The following is a 16,717-nucleotide window of genomic DNA, read 5'->3' on the forward strand; positions in this document are numbered from 1 at the left end:
CCAGGCCTCATGAATTCATCAAGTCCAGGCCATGACAAACTAAGCTTATTTCATTTATTGACAAGGTCCTTGGACTTGTAGGCCACGAGAATGCTTGTAGATGGAGGTCAGCTATATAGCAGTGAAACAATTACTGAAGCCCTTTTACTTCTCAGTGCTCTAGGTAACTCCTTAATATCATTAATAATGATAATGATAATAATAATAATAACAGCAGTTAGCTTTGATATAGGGCTCACTAGATACCAGGCACTGTGCCAAGTACTTTACAAATATTATCTCATGAATTCTCACAACAACCCTGGGAAGTCAGGATTATTATGATCCCCATTTACAGATAAGGAAACTAAGGCAGGCAGAAGTGAAGTCATTTGCCCATAGTCACCCAGCTAATAAGAATCTAGGGTGTCATTTGAATTCAGATCCTCCTGATTCTAGGCCCAGCACTCTCTGTACTATAGTGCTCCCAGCCGCCCATCAACTGCCAAGAAGGTATCATTTCTTCTCCACAGGTCACTACACAGAGGTCACTGAAATATTAATGACTGTAGTTAAAAAAATACACCTTAAAACTTACTACTTTCTAAGTTGTGCTTGACCTCACTAGCACCGACATAATGTGAAATGTCCAAAACCTGTTGTAAGCTTTGAAGGAAGGCTTCCTCAGAGAGTCTGGCTGCTGGTGATGAGCCCAGGCCTTCCTGGGTCTCTTCTGGGGCTGTAAATGGGAACATGGGAAGCTCTGGACACAGTCTGCCTGCCTTCGGGGATACATTTCGTAGACTAGCCTTTGGGTCAACAGCAGTGGCCATTAGAGCATGCTATATCTCTGGGCTCCAAACCACCCAGTTCCTTAGAAGCCTTGTTTGGACAGTCATGGACAAGGGGGGCCTTGCCATCCCGATACCAGGGCTTGCCTGAGGGCTTACACGGTACACCTTTTCTCTAGGAGATTTCTACAACTCAGAAAGGTGTTTTCTGGTACCTTTGGAGGGAGAGTCATATTTATAGGCTCATTTTCTATAGGTCTTCCATTACTTAACTGTGTCTACTAGGAGTTCTCCTAAGATACATTGCCATGTTGCAAGCTTGAGCCAGAAGCTGTAGGTCAGGGAAGTGAACTGGTAGTGTATTGGGTATTTTAATGTATGAATTAGCTTTTTTTGACATATCAATACACTAATTAAGACACAGGTGTGAGATTTATCAGACCAGGATTTTAGGTCATTAGGGATAAGACAAATCTAGAAGTATAACTGAAGAATAACAGATAGGACCTAGTAGGACCTATGTAGGGAAAGTTGGAAATATCTCCTAACATTGCAATGCTGAGCCGTCTGGAAGACAGTAAAGCCCTCTTGAATGAATGGCAGGTACGGAGCTCAGGTTTGAGGAATAAGGGAGTGGTTACAAAAAGCTTGGCTTGGGACAGCCTACTCTGGGGACAAAGATTTGCCCATTATCAGATTAAGAGAGAAGGGAGTCATTTCAAGACAGGAGCTTGTATCAACTTGGGAAGACGTGCATATAGGTACATACAAGTGGTAACTCAAGTTAATTAAAGTCAGTAGGCTTCATTTATCAGCAGGGAGTGAAGGTGGTAGTGATGGTGGTTGGGAAGACAAGTGCCAATGAAGGTGACTAAAAAAGACCCTAGAGAGAATCTCAAAAACTAAGGTCAGGCAAATAGACAGGAAGAAGGACTGTAAAGGAAAAAACCAAGGATTACCGGGATCACCCCCTTTCTCTGGGCCTCAGTTTCCTCTTCTGTAAAATGAGGGGAGGTTAAGGTCCTTTCCAGATCTAAATCTCTGGACTCAGAGAGGTATGTGCATATATGCTTGGACACTTCTGTGATTGACAAGAGGTCAGGAGTGACCCAGCAGGCAGGAAGATGCTCCAAGGACATGATGGAGTATAGCTTTAAAGAATAGCTTGGTTTGGGAAGGAAGGGAACATGACAGACAAATACAACATGCACTAATCAGAGGGGAGGTTGGCCATATTACAAACATGCATCATGCATGAAGCAAAAATACTAAAAATAACCAGCTTTCACTGAGGGGCTATGGCAGCAAACCAAAGGACAATCTTTTCATGCACAGAGTGTGACCCTATTTCAATTTTCTCAGCCATAGTCTGTATGTAGAAATAGCAATATTATCTCTAAGATTTAAAGAATTATTATATGTGTATTCACATGTGCAGGAGTGACCATGCATGTGTGCAGGAATTAAATACACACAAATGTAGAGTACTCAAGCACATTGTAAATATTAGCAAATACGAAAAATAAGGGTAATCATTTCATACATATGCAATTGAGACCTTTCAAATTCCAGGACACATTGCAATACATTTCCTTCCTGTTCTATTGTACTGGATAGCATTCAAACATGAAAATGAAATAATGGACTATTTTAACAATGATCAAAGGCAATACTAATTTACATACCACCAAAAACTCCTTTTTATCCACCATCTCATTGCCATCAGTATCAAACATATTGAAAGCTATTTTAAAACCTGCATGAGGCTCTGCCAAAAGAGTAGAAAAGGGATCCATGAGATCAGTACAATGTATTGTAAGCTATAAAATGCATGTCAGTTATGAGCAATAACTCATTTTTCATACATACAGACTTTCAATCACCAATTAATTCTCACAGTCACCATACCGTATGCATTTTATGCATATGTTTCTCTAAGGGATGGGGTTCCCAGCATCCCGAGTCACAGAAGGCCTAGGATGAATCACAAGGTGTTAATGAGTTGTTAAACTGAGACTTGGAGATACTGAAAGCCTGTGGAGAGACTCCTGTGGAGACAAAGAATGGGATTTCTCTCTTCTTGGTACTCCACCCACATCAGTCTTGAATAGAAGTTATTAGATCAGGAGGAAATATTGTGTCTAGCAGAAAACTGAGATAAAGAGTAATAAGTACAGAGAGATAGTCCCTTGAGAGAATAAGAAGCTTCAAGGAATATGAACTCTAGCGATTCAGAGTGGGACTATGGAAAGGAGCAAAACCTGAGCAAAACAGCAATCAAAGGGAGATGCGTGGAATTGCAAGGGAGTTGACTCTATGAAGAGAGAAAGGCCTTTTAGGTCCAGCAATACCAGAAGTTGTGGGTGCTGTTGCCACATGTATAAACTACTTATCTGCATCACTGATATTTAGATTTGTGTTTGCCTATATTTGTTGGAAAATATCCCCAAGTTTTAAAGAGGAATTGTTTTCTAATTCCTGTTCTTGCCATGTTATCTGAATAAATGCCTTTGCTGAGAGTTAATTATAGTCTATGGGCTGATTGTTAATGAGAAGCAAACTGGTAGGGGCTCATGAGATACAACAGCAGGAATAGCCATGAACAGGGACCCTAGAATCTGAAGTGGTAGCAACTTTTTGGGTTTGTAACCTACAATTATAAGCCTGAGTTGGGAGAGTAATTCAGGAGGGATGTTACCTTTCTATTTAGCATACTGGCAAATATTTTCCTAAGAGAAAAGTGACTGAGAACTATAGGAAAACAAGTGAAGTCAGGAGCCTTGCAGATCACCTCTCCATTTGCCATTTTATAGGACTAGCACATCAGCATAGACACACATGTAACAATGATACCTCTATTTATGACCAGGATAAAATACAGTGACAGTCCTTTGTAAGAAATTTTTTAACTGTATGGTAAAATAGTACAGAATAGTTAGGCATGTTTTTTTTAGGATACTTGATAATGGTGATAATTTAAACTTATTAAATACTGAAATAATATTAAATTAGGTATCAAGGTATCAAGATTTTAATAACTAGGGGGAATACGAACATCTTTCTTTAAGTGAATCAAAAGGAATAACATGATTGGCTAGGCTGAGCATGGGCCACGCCCCTTTAAGCTTTAAATTGTTAAGCTCTGGAAAGAGCAGTAATTGGGGCAGGTGCAAGCCAGGAACTACTTAAAAGAAGCTAGAAGGTTTTTTTATCTATATAGGCCACACTTGCCGTAACCCCACATGTCTTTTAGGATAGGGACATTCCAATGCCTGTCTGTCTTTTTTTTTCTTTCTTTCTTCCTTTGTTCCTTCGATCCTTCGTTTGTTCCTTCCTTTCTCTCTCTCTCTTACTTACTTTCTTTCTTTTTCTTCATTCCTTCCTTCCTTCTCTCTCCTTTTCTTTCTTTTTCCTTTTTTTTTTTTTTTTTGCTGAGGCAATTGGGATTAATTAAATTAATAATAAATTAATAAATAAATTTGAAATCGGATTAATTAAATTAATAACAATTGCTCAGGGTCACACAGCCAGGAAGTGTTAAATGTCTGGGAGCAGTTTTGAACTCAGGTCCTCCTGACTTCAGGGCTGGTGCTCTATCCACTGGAATCACTTAGCTGCCCCACTTAGCTGTTTCTTAACATTCTATCTATGGTAGAAAGGAGAAAATTTTCTCTCCTTCCCACATCTATTTTGATAATGGGTAGGAGAGAGATCTATCCAGAAGAAGATATCTTAACTGAGAAGTTGGAATGTTAATCTAAGAGACATACACTCCAGAAAGCCATTGGTAGAGAGGAAGTCACTAGAGGGAGAGAGAAGTGTTGAGAGGCAAGATCTCTAGCAGTAAAAAAAGATTTGGCTATATATCCTAGCGAGTTCTCTTTAACAACAGAAAACTGAATTATGGAGAAAAACAGTCCTTGGACACGATACCTAGGGGTAGCTTTATGAGGTCTTGATTAAGGACCAAAGTACTTTGGGTTCTATAGGTTCCATAATATAGGAACCTTAGCTTCATGTTCCCTATATGTAAGCTTTCATACCACTGTATTCCTGTTGCCAGGCTATGTATATTACTGGGAGAGAGCACTCTAGGTTTATGGAGAAGAGAGGGATGGAGGGATGTTTTGTAGTTATTGTTCTTACTATTCAATATTTATAAATGCTTTTGTATGGAAAATAATTGTGCCTATTGGCTAATTGTTAATGGGAAGCATACTGGTAAGGGCTCTTATGCTATAGTTTTAGGAGCTGCTACCTACAGTAGAACTTGGGGGAGTAGGAGTTCCATCTAGGGATCGAGCCAGTGAGTGCAAATTGAGGAATAGTTTAGAAGGTGACACTACATGTGATAGTTGTGATCTTCAAAGTATTAGAAGGAATTAGATCCAGAAGGCATTTCACTTCAGTGAAATGAATTTGGAATTCATTGGGCCTGAATTTCAAATGTGCCTTTGCTCCCTGAATGATCTTGGGTAGTTCCTTAATTGCTTTAGGACCCCAGTTTCCTCATCTGTAAAATGGAGAAGTTATTTCCATTTCTCTTTGAGGGACCTTGCCACTTTAATTCAACGATCATGTGATCCTAGGTTGCTAAGGGGCAGTTTTTGCTTGATGTAAGAAGATGAAACTTTCTTCTTGTTTGGAGGACTGATAGAGATGGTACAAAGTGAGTTAGGTGCCTTTGGCAGTGGCCTGGTCCTCTTTCTAGAAGTATTCAAGCAGAATCTGGATGAGCACTTGGTAGGGATATTGGAGACAGGGTTCTTGACAGGGAAAAGGTTGGACTAAATGATCTCAGAGATCTTTCTCAGATATGAGAGTCTATGGAAGGACCAGGAAATTCTAAAAAAGCCCTTTGAGTTTAGGATAAAAATACCTCCCTTTCCATCAGAGAAGTTTTGAATATTCTGCTGCTACTTCTGCTTCTACTTTTATAGCGTGTTTTCAGATCATCCAGAACTTTACATTGTCTCATGAAGATCTCATAATCCCTCCATGATAGAGATATTGTGCAAAAAGTGAGTCTCTGAGGAATAAGTGACTGGCTCACCATCACTGATCAATTGCACAATTAGTAAGAATCAGGGGAAGAACATAAACCCAGATCTTCCTGTCATCCTCAAAGTCTTTCACTCTACCCATCAGCCCACATTGCCTTAGCTTTACAATACAGATAGTTGATTCAGTGAATTCAATTTTTTTTAAGGTCTATAACTGTGCTTATTAAATGTCAAGGAGAGAAAAACCAAGAGGCTGAATGAGCTTTTATATATTTCCACCTGGAATTCTGGACATAATGTAGATAATTTAATGCTACATTTTAAAAATACCACTAATTGTCTCTGTTTAGAAACTTAAATTTGAATCCTTAGTCCAAATTTGATGACTCAAAAGAGAGATGGTGAGGATGTTTCCCAGAATTTATTAACAATCATTCTTCTTTGTAAACAAAAATCTTTGGTTAAAAAAAATCCCTCAAAGCCCTGAAAATTTAGATTGTAAAATTTTTAATGTCCAGGAGGAAATAGTAATACAATTTCAATGCAATCTTAAGGTGTTGGCAGAAAATTTTATTTATTGTCTAAATTCCATGAATCTAGACACCTATCGTCATTACAAAGACTTAACAGATAAAGCCAGCATAAGGGAAAAGAAGGCTCTGGTGATAACATAGTCGCCAGAAGAATCTTTAACAATTTTGTTAAAGGAATGTCCTATGAAAGAACAACAGCCTTCAAAACTATTTGTTATACTCTCAGTTAAGTTGTAAAAAGCTAATGAAATATTAACCAAAACAGGTATGGAAAGAATGACTAAAGTCAGATATAGCAGATAATTCTTAAGGCTGTGATTTCATTTAAGTATCTCAGCATCAAGGAAATTGGAAACGCTGCAGTCTTGTGCACAGGTAGTTGCCTCATCATGTACCTAAAGGTTTAGAGGTTCCAGCAGTTAGAAATCTAAAACAAAAATAGCCTGGATAAAAGAGTCCTTAAAGTTTCTCATACATTTCCTTCACCCTACACCTTGCCAACCAAGAAACTGAAAGGGGATGAATAAAATATCTTAGGCTCTCAAAAAGAAAACTTGAAGCATCCTTCAAAGAACTCTTTCCAAACTCCTTTTTTTTGAAATATTTGACCTTTCCTTCTAAGACAACTATATTTAAAAATCCTACCTATATATTATATATTACCTGAATTTAATAATGGGAAAGGTTTCAGGCTCCCACCCTCCACTGCCCTCCACTGTCTAAATCTGCATTGGCAACACTTACAAATCAGAAAACTTTGCTTAAGACCAGGCCTATTATAAAAATAAATTTTCTAAACTTCTTTAGGCAACTATTCAGAAGAATATTCAAGAAAGAAGAGAAGATTGTCCCCTTGTAGGCATGGGTGTTGCTGCCTCCCAGATCAGTGCTAAATCTGGTAAAGTAGATTTGCAAATATAAATGGAAAGAAAGTTAACATCATCAGTATTATTTGGCATAGGAGAGAATGAAAGTAAAACAGAACAACAGGTGATAGCTGGAGGAGCACAGTGTTAATACATATTAAAGACTCATGTTTCTAGAGCACCAGAAGGTTCATGAAGCATATAGGGTCATTGCTACACAGCCCACACAGATCCCATAATGCCCTACCCTTGCTATTTCAAGGGCCAGTCTTAGGATGGTCGATTTCTATACCTTAGCATTCTTTCTCATGTGGCTGTCACTGCTACAGGACTGGTTCAAAAATGAGCTTGGGTTTAGTGCTAGAAGGGACCTCAGCTAATAAAATTTTTTCATTTTATAGAGGCAGAAATGAAGGCTGTCACTTGTCCCAGTCTCCCCAGTAGTGAGTGACAGAGTTGGGATTTGAACCCAATTCCTTTGGTGCCAGCCTTCCTTCCCCTATACCACCTCACAGTTTATTGTGTGTACAGTGTGATGATTACCACCCCTTCCCCATCTATTTGGTCTTCCTTACTTTTGTGGATCTGTCCTCATAGGCCCGGTTACTCCAACTTTAGGCATCTATGTCCTGTTTCCTTTGTATCACCTAAAGTAAATCCTCAGGCCTCCCTCCATGTGTTCATCTTGATATGTCCCTGGGTTTTATGCTAAGTTATTTGGAAAGGCTCAGTTACGGATGGCTCAAAGGATCTAACAGCTTATGACAACTTGCACAGACCATCTAGTAAGTTGTGGCAGGTCTGTGATCTCTATGGATAGAGGGAAAACCCATTCCTCAAAATCACGGATCCTTCAAGCACTAAAACATTTGAAAGGTCTGACTGATGTCAAGGATCTGAATCCCCCTCTTCTCTCATTCTCTTAATGGTATCACTATGCCATGGCCTCTGCCATGGCCACTGGCCATCCTAGAACAATAGTACATCAACTCACTGGTTTTTTTCCAGACTTTTATCATTTCACTAGGGCTTCTCATTCTCTTGTACCATCAATGTTTATAACAGACCTGAACATAATACCCTGGCACCTGCATGCCAGGCCACTCACAACAAGTGGTATTCAGCTGCTGGCAACTCTCAGATCCTGCCCGAGAGTTAGCACAGATTCAGCAGGAAGAGTCGGTCTCACCACGCCTGAGATCCTCCTAGTGCCTTCCCTCTGCCTGTCATTTCCAGGCTATCCTGTGGCTTAGCTTGTTTCTATGTATTTGCTTGTTGTTTCCCTCATTAGATTATGAGGACAGAGGCTGACTTTTGCCTTTCTTTGTATCCTCTGTACCCTTAACACTAAGCACAGTGCCAAGTATATGACAATAATAAATGCTTCTTGACTGACTGAGTTGTAAGACTGACCCCTTGGAATATATATTTCTGAGCTCCTACAAAGTGTTTATCATTATTGTAGATTCAAAGACAAAAAGGATACAAGAAGGTTCCCACCCTTCAGAAAATCTTGTGATGTTGCATGTGAACTTGTAGGCTCCTCTGGTGGACTTGGGAGCTCTCCTAGAATGATACTTAGTAGTCTTGACCATATGCTTTGGGATTTCAATTCTACCCCATGCCACAAGGCTACTGGGAATCTTAAATTTGCACTGTTTTGCCCACCTGACTCCCAGAACCCAATGTTTACCCTAACAAGAAAATTATACTTACTTGTTAAAATACATAAAAGAAACAGGTACTCTGTGTAAGAAATCACACCTAAGAAGAAAAAAAATCATCAGCTCCAGTTCATAGAAAATAGGCACAATGTTATTCTATCTTTTATGTATTAATATAAACACATTTTAGATGAAAATGTTATGCCTATAGAAAGAACTATTAGGCAAAGTTCTATAGTAGATGTTAAATTTTGGGTTAGATTAGAATATGATACTTTATGAAATCATAACCAAAAAACCAAATGGATTCTAATCTCTTATTTTCATAGACTCTTAGGTAAAGCTGGGTCAAATTCTTCTTATTGTTTATTAAAACAAATGGAAAAATATATTGTGGGAACTGCTCATATTATTATTAATATTATTATTAATCATCATTAATTTATTAACTTTATTAAATCATTTTTATGAATCACACTTAATATATAATATAAACATAAAATCAGCACAGATGATGGAGAACCTAATTTTTGAGACACTGCTCAACTGTGCTCAACTCAAGTAAGAGTAAGGCAGGAATAAATTATTGACAATGCTAGATATGTTGCTTAGAAATGTGATTTCTGTTTGGATTCAAAAAGAGGACAGGCTCCAACCTGCAGTCATCCTTCTCGGGGTCTCTTTCATATGTCCAAGCCATGGTTTCATGTTCCTTAGGAAGGAAAAGTGGCTCTTAAATATGGTCTTCCAAAAAAGTGTGTGTCTGTGTGGGGGGAATGGTGGTGGTGGAGATTCAAATAGAAATGTTACCATGTTTGAGCAAAGTCTGCTGTTTAGAAGCTCTGATCTGTATCTGGGTTCTTGCTTCTGAACTGCTCCAAACAAGAGTAGGATTTGTGGCTGGATGGACTGGGTGAAGACTGAGAAGTGAGCCTTTCTCTCTTTTATCAAGGGCTCAATTGCTTGACAAAGGGGTTTCAAGACTTATGACACCATTCAGCAGTCATTATTCTTCAGAGCTACTCCATTTTGTGGATAACTAAAATAAGGCTGAAGAACTTTGAGACTTGGAAAGGGAGTTCACCAGGAGCCCCTAACAGCCTTCTTGTCTTTTATTTGGATGAAAATATAATTACCTCTTGGCAAATAGTTCTACTTGGCTGCCTTGGCTGACTTGCAAGAAGGATTCTGAGATAGCCACTACGGATTGAGAATGTCTTAAGAGGCCATAAGAATCATTTACAGAAGAAGAAAAGCAAAAATGAACTGAAATATAAGGGAAAAAAGAAGAAAATGTCTCTGTAGTTGGCCTAGGCTCCAGGGCAGTCACAATTTTCCTTCAAGAAATAAAAGAAGGATTCTGAAAAGATGGTGGAGTAGGTTAGTTAGTTTCAGGTTCTTCTTGATTTCCCCCACAAATAGAACAAATTTGTGTCGCAGGATGAACATAGAGTGGTGAAAAATTGAGAAGATTTGGGGCAGAATTAGGATCCTCCTGATACTATGAGAGAAGATCCAAAGAAAGACCCATGGTTGGGATATTAACCCCTGTGACATATAAATACCTCCTGCCCAGCTCCATAAAAACATCAAGTGGGGACTCTTAGATGAGCTGGGTATGGCTGGAGCCTCAGCAGGAACCACAGAGCCTTTTACCCCGCTACCCGCTTGTGGAATCTGGGTCTGAGTCCAGGTAGACTGAAGAAACCTCAGCTAATTAAGAATATCAGGCCTAGCTGTACTACTGGAAGTGGCCTTGGGAGGAAAGGAGGCAGCACATGGTGAGTACAGAAGCAGTACGGCAACTACAACTAGAGGCTGCTGGCACTTGCTTGAAGGGGGAACTCTGCTTTGGAGTTCCTGGTCAAAGGAGAGAGAAGTAAAAAAGCTTCTACTCCAAAGACTACCAAAAACTGGCTCCCTGTCCAGAGAGAATTTATTGAAGAACTCAAAAAAGAAAGTAAAAATCAAATGAGAGACATTGAGGAAAATCTAAAAAAGAAAATAAAAACCATCCAAGAAAAACAAGATAACTATGAAAAAAAGTCAACCAATTAGAAAAGGAAATACAGAGTCTCAAGGATGAAAATAACTCTAAAAATTAGAATCGGGCAAGAGGAAGCCAATGAAGATATGAGAGACCAAGAAATAACAAAACAGATTATAAAGAATGAAAAAATTGAACAGAATGTGAAACATCTTATAAGAAAAATGACAGATCTGGAGAACAGATCAAGAAAAGAAAATCTAAAAATAATTGGATTGCCTGAAAATTGCGACCAGAAAAAGAATCTTGACACAATAATGTGAGAAATAATCCAAGAAAATTGTGGTGGAGTGATAGAACAGGAGAGGAAAATAGAAATAGAGAAAATCCATCAATCATCACCTCAATGAGATTCTTTGTGGAAAACCCATAGGAACATTACTGCCAAATTTCAAAATCCCCAGATTAAAGAGAAAATTTTGCAAGAAACAAGAAAAAAACAATTCAAATACTTTGGAGCTACAATTAGAATTGTACAGAACTTATTAGCAGTCATAATAAAAGATCAAAGATCCTGAAATCCTATCTACTGATAATCAAAAGAACTAGGCCTGTGGTAATTTTCAGGACTTTCTATCAAACAAACCAGAACTTAATATCAAAGATCAATTTCAAGGAACTTAACATGGACAAATTGTTAATGTTTTTTTTTTTTTTAACATGGGAAATGTACAGCATATATTTAAGAACATCAACCATAGGGCTGCTCGGAAGAAATATTGGGGCAGAATTCAAGTAAAAATAGTAATTATGTCATAAAAATGTGATGCAGAAGAAGAATAGACACAAAGGCATTAGAGGGGCAAGAAGGGCTCATAGTTCTGAAACTATGGACCTAAGTAGGTTCTGAAAACCTACTTACATCCAGAATGGGCTAAATAGACAACACACTACATATATACTATGAAGGGTATCGTACCTCCAAAATCTACAAAGAAATAAGTGGGGAGAGATGGATGGACAGGAAAGCAAAAGACAAGGGAGGGATCCATGGCTGGGAAGAAGTTAAGTAATAACAAGGCAAGTTAGGAGCAGAATTAAAGCAAAGGGTCAGCAGGGATAGGAAGAATATGTGTGTATATGTGTGAGGGTATATGTATGTGTAGGTATGTGTATGTATATGTTTATATAAATATATCCTTTCTTAACTATAGCCTACTTAGAGGTGGGGGTGGGGATGAAAGGAGGAAAAAAGAATAAAGTAAAAAGGTGCACAGCAGAGAACAAAATCATAATTTACAAGGAAATAAAGAAAAGATGTATATTTATGAATATTGTTTCTTTTACTAATATAAATATACTTTCTTGAACTGGTAATTTGTTGCTACATATTTTGAATCCTCCCTGATGTTCTGCTGGGTACATGAAAATGTTCTCTTTTGTTTTGTTTTTCTGTTTTTTTCTTTTTCTTATTCTGTTTCTTCAAATAAAATAAATTTGAAAAAAATATTAAAAAAGGAAAAAAAAGTTTGCAAGTGGATATTCAGGCCTAGTTAGAAAAAAAAAAACCCCACCACTATTCAAGAATACCCTGAAGTACCAGGTACCTTCCAAGCTTTCAATCTACTGAAAGCAGATACAAATCCTTTAAAGTTTTGTGAGTTATTGCTATGTTCATTTCATGGACAAGAAACGTGGAGCATATAAAGTGCTGAGTACTGTGAAAAAGTTTGTGTAGGAGAAATTTGACTAGGTGTGCTTTGAGAACCTAAATATTCCACCTCCATGACAAGAATACATGTGGGTTCCAAAGCCTGAATACACCTGAATAGGGATAATATGAAATGGCCTCTGCTTAACAAAACATTTCTTCTAAAAAGTCATTTTCCATGGAAAGATCTGTCAGAGCTGGGGCAGAGGCAGCGAGCAGAGCCAGCAGAGTGGGGCAAAAAAAATGCATGTGGTAAGGTCAGGAAGAGGAATCCAACAGCCCAGTGAGTCTGACACAAGGTTTGGAATTTGAGGCCAGGGCAGACAGAGGCCCAACCCTCTCTGCAGGACACAGTTTCTGGGGTCAGGACCTGGGTCTGACCTAACTGCATGTCTTTGTTACAAGGAAAGGTGACAAGAGAGAGCTGAAAGACCTGCTAAAAAAACCAAAGCCTTCAATAAAATGGATTAAAAGAGGATGGAGAACTTGGAAAGACTGTCTTCAGACTGGCTGCCAAATGATTTTATCAAGGCACATTTCCATGTTCCTTGAGAAAACTTTCATTTTGTATTGAGAAACAGCATGGAACAAAGGCTACACGTTTTGTGCGTGTTGTTATAGATGATCCATTTTTAGGTGATGTTTTCTTTAGGGAAACCACAGTCTTGATGCTTCTGGCTCCTTGAAGAATAAAACTGAATTGCTTTTAGAGAAACAATCCCAAAGTATGCCAACATAAAATTATCATAAAATGCCAAAGTAATAAGGATTATCAATTAATTTACCTTTTTCCTTAAGATTTCGAAAAAGTTTTGATGATCCTTTCCAAGCTGGTGGTGTTTCTTTAAGCATTTCATTTAATTCCTATAAAAATATTTTAATTATTGAATATGAGGCCAAAAACATTCACCTTACCAAATAAGACAACTGGATATTTTCTTTTTTATGTTAAATCCAATATATGTATACATATTTACACAGTTATCTTGCTGTATAAGAAAAATCGGATCAAGAAGATAAAATAAAACTGGGAAAGAAAACAAAATGCAAGAAAACAACAACAGAAAGAATGAGAATGCTATGTTGTGGTCTACCAATTAGATATTTTCTTAAAAAAATCTTTCCATATTTTCTTTTTTATTATTCTCTCCTATCCACTAACAAGGAGCTGTTCAGTACTAACTACATGCCATCTTCCTGTTTATAACTGCAATAATGTATTAATGAATTATCTGTAGATATAAAATGAAACAAGTGTCAGCTGAGTTTCAACTTGAATTATGGTTCTTCACAAAAGCTCTACTTCATTCCTCCAGTTTAAGTTAGATATAAGGGGCCACCTTGTCCTATAAATTATATTCATGTAGCTTCTATTATATGCCTTCATTTCTCTTTTCTGTTAAAACATTTCCTGATAACTTCAGGTTGAGCCTGTTGAGCCCAGAAGTTTAAAAAATTATTTAATTATTGCAGGTCAAATACATTACAGACACATCAGCAGTTTTTGTGGCTATAGTAAAAAGGTCTGCAAGAAAACTGAACTCTGAAATCTTTGTAGGTCCATTTTGGACATCAGGAGACTAAGCACTCCTAAAACACCAATCAGTAAATTCCTTACAAAGTTGTGCTTAAGATATATTATGAAAGATAATCAGAGAGACCTGAATTGAATTTTGGAAATTGTGCACCGATTTTAATCATTCCAAGCCACTCCCTTGTGCTCTCTATTGCTCCTCAAAATCTTTTTTCCACAACACCCAATAGGCATTGCTGGTGCTCAAAGAGTAGCATACAGTATCATCCAGGAAATGTGGTACCAGAATGGAGATGTGCTAGTTGAATTTATAGTGTGAGGCTCATAAACAGAAAGCCCAAGAGTTGTCCTGGTATCTCAAAAGGGAAAAAAAAGTGTCAAAGAAGGGCACTAGCACATAGGACATTTCCTTTCTGGATAAGTTTACATGAAACAAGCACCAGAAGGCACTGCCAGGGGGAGCACAGACTAAATGAAGTGGCCTTAAGATGGAGGGGGGGAAGGATGAGGGTTTACATGTTGAGAGGGGGCAATGTTGGGTAGGAGACAACATCAGATTTAGGGTGGACTAGGGAGCCTCTGAAGTACCCCTACCAAGCTGAGATTTATTGAGTTTGTGAAGAGTGAAGCAGGAGTCTCATCTAAAGAAACTGTAACATTGTGACAGTAGGTAAATAAATACAGACTCCTAGGTGGTTACTGAATTCTGAGAAATCACAACTTTAGGAGAAACATGACCTTATGGGACAGTTAGTTTCACAGGGACAATTTTATAAATGGATGATTGGCCAGACAATGCCACCATGTGGTTTCTTTTTAAATTAATATTGAAAATTTTAAATTAAATATTTAAAAATCAATCTGTTCTCTTCTTCCCTCCAAAATTACAAAAAAAAAAAAAAAAAAAAGGAAACAAGCCCCAAATAAAGCTCTCAGTACATAACTATGTAATTCAGCAAAACAATTAGCCATGTCCAGAAATATCTGCTTCTTTCTGCCTGTGAAATTCTATCATCTCTTCTTCAACAGGAGGTGAGTGTTTCCTCTGCATTCTTTTGGACTTATGGCTTATCCCTGCATTGATTAGTTTCTTAGTTTTTCTAAGTGATTTTTCTCTGAGATGTTGTCATTGCATCAATTATTCTTCTAGTCTAGCTCTTTTTGCTCTTCATCTATTCTTATCTCATTGAGCCTAAGCTGTCACAATTTGTTTAGCCACCCCCAACAGGATACTCCTTTAGTTTCCAATTTTTGGCTACCCCACAAAGATTTGCTATAAATGTTTGTAAATCCTATTTTAAAAAATATTTCTTTGGTACTGCTATCAATGGGTCAAAGGGTATACATGCAAAGTTTGATAACTCTCTAGGCATACTTCCAATATGCTTTTTAAAATGGCAGGGTTACAAAGACCCCAACTTTTGGGATAAGAATTCACTATTTGACAAACTTTTGGGAAAAATGGAAACTAGTATGGCAGAAACGAGGCATGGACCCACACTTAACACCATACACCAAGATAAGATCAAAATGGGTTCATGATTTAGGCATAAAGAATGAGATTATAAATAAATTAGAGGAACATAGGGTAGTTTACCTCTCAGACCTGTGGAGGAGGAAGAAATTTATAACCAAATAAGAACTAGAGATCATTACTGATCACAAAATAGAAAATTTTGATTATATCAAATTAAAAAGCTTTTGTACAAACAAAAGTAATGCAAACAATATTAGAAGGGAAGCAATAAACGGAAAACATTTTTTACAGTTAAAGGTTCTCATAAAAGCCTCATTTCCAAAATAAATAGAGAATTGACTCTAATTTATAAGAAATCAAGACATTCTCCAATTGATAAATGGTCAAAGGATATGAACAGACAATTTTCAGATGATGAAATTGAAACTATTTCTACTCATATGAAAGAGTGTTCCAAATCACTATTGATCAGAGAAATGCAAATTAAGACATTTCTGAGATACCACTACACACCTGTCAGATTGGCTAAGATGACAGGAAAAGATAATGACAAATATTGGAGGGGATGTGGGGAAACTGGGACACTGATGCATTGTTAGTGGAGTTGTGAACGGATCCAGCCATTCTGGAGAGCAATCTGGAATTATACCCAAAAAGTTATCAAACTGCATACCCTTTGATCCAACAGTGCTACTACCGGGCTTATATCCCAAAGAGACATTAAAGGAGGGAAAGGAACCTGTATGTGCAAAAATGTTTGTGGCAGCTCTCTTTGTAGTGGCTAGAAACTGGAAAATGAGTGGATGTCCATCAAATGGAGAATGGTTAGGTAAATTGTGGTATATGAATGTTATGGAATATTATTGTTTGGTAAGAAATGACCAGCAGGATGAATACAGAGAGGCTTAGAGAGACTTACATGAACTGATGCTAAGTGAAATGGGCAGAACCAGGAGATATACACTTCAACAACGATACTGTATGAGGATGTATTCTGATGGAAGTGGGTATCTTCAACAAAGAGAAGATCCAATTTAGTTCCAATTGATCAATGATGGACAGAATTAACTACACCCGAAGAAGGAACACTGGGAATTGAATGTGGACTACTTGCATTTTTGTTTTTCTTCCCAGGTTATTTTTACCTTTTGAATCCACAAAGAGAAGTGTTC

At 37.7% G+C, this 16,717-nt stretch overlaps 1 protein-coding gene across 2 annotated transcripts in view; it reads right to left on the minus strand.

Moving 5' to 3' along the window:
• The window catches only part of MICU3 (mitochondrial calcium uptake family member 3), a 96,511-nt gene that overhangs the window by 37,524 nt on the left and 42,270 nt on the right, over nt 1–16,717 (minus strand). For both annotated transcript variants that reach the window (XM_031942858.1, XM_031942857.1), the window contains exons 4-6: nt 13,320–13,398; nt 8,889–8,936; nt 2,456–2,538 (exon numbers count right to left, since the gene is read on the minus strand). In XM_031942858.1, the coding sequence (XP_031798718.1) occupies nt 2,456–2,538; nt 8,889–8,936; nt 13,320–13,398 (210 nt within the window). The remainder of the gene's footprint in view (nt 1–2,455; nt 2,539–8,888; nt 8,937–13,319; nt 13,399–16,717) is intronic.

The sequence above is a fragment of the Sarcophilus harrisii genome, chromosome 6 (genome assembly GCF_902635505.1).
Source record: "Sarcophilus harrisii chromosome 6, mSarHar1.11, whole genome shotgun sequence".
Classification (NCBI taxonomy): Eukaryota; Metazoa; Chordata; class Mammalia; order Dasyuromorphia; family Dasyuridae; genus Sarcophilus; species Sarcophilus harrisii.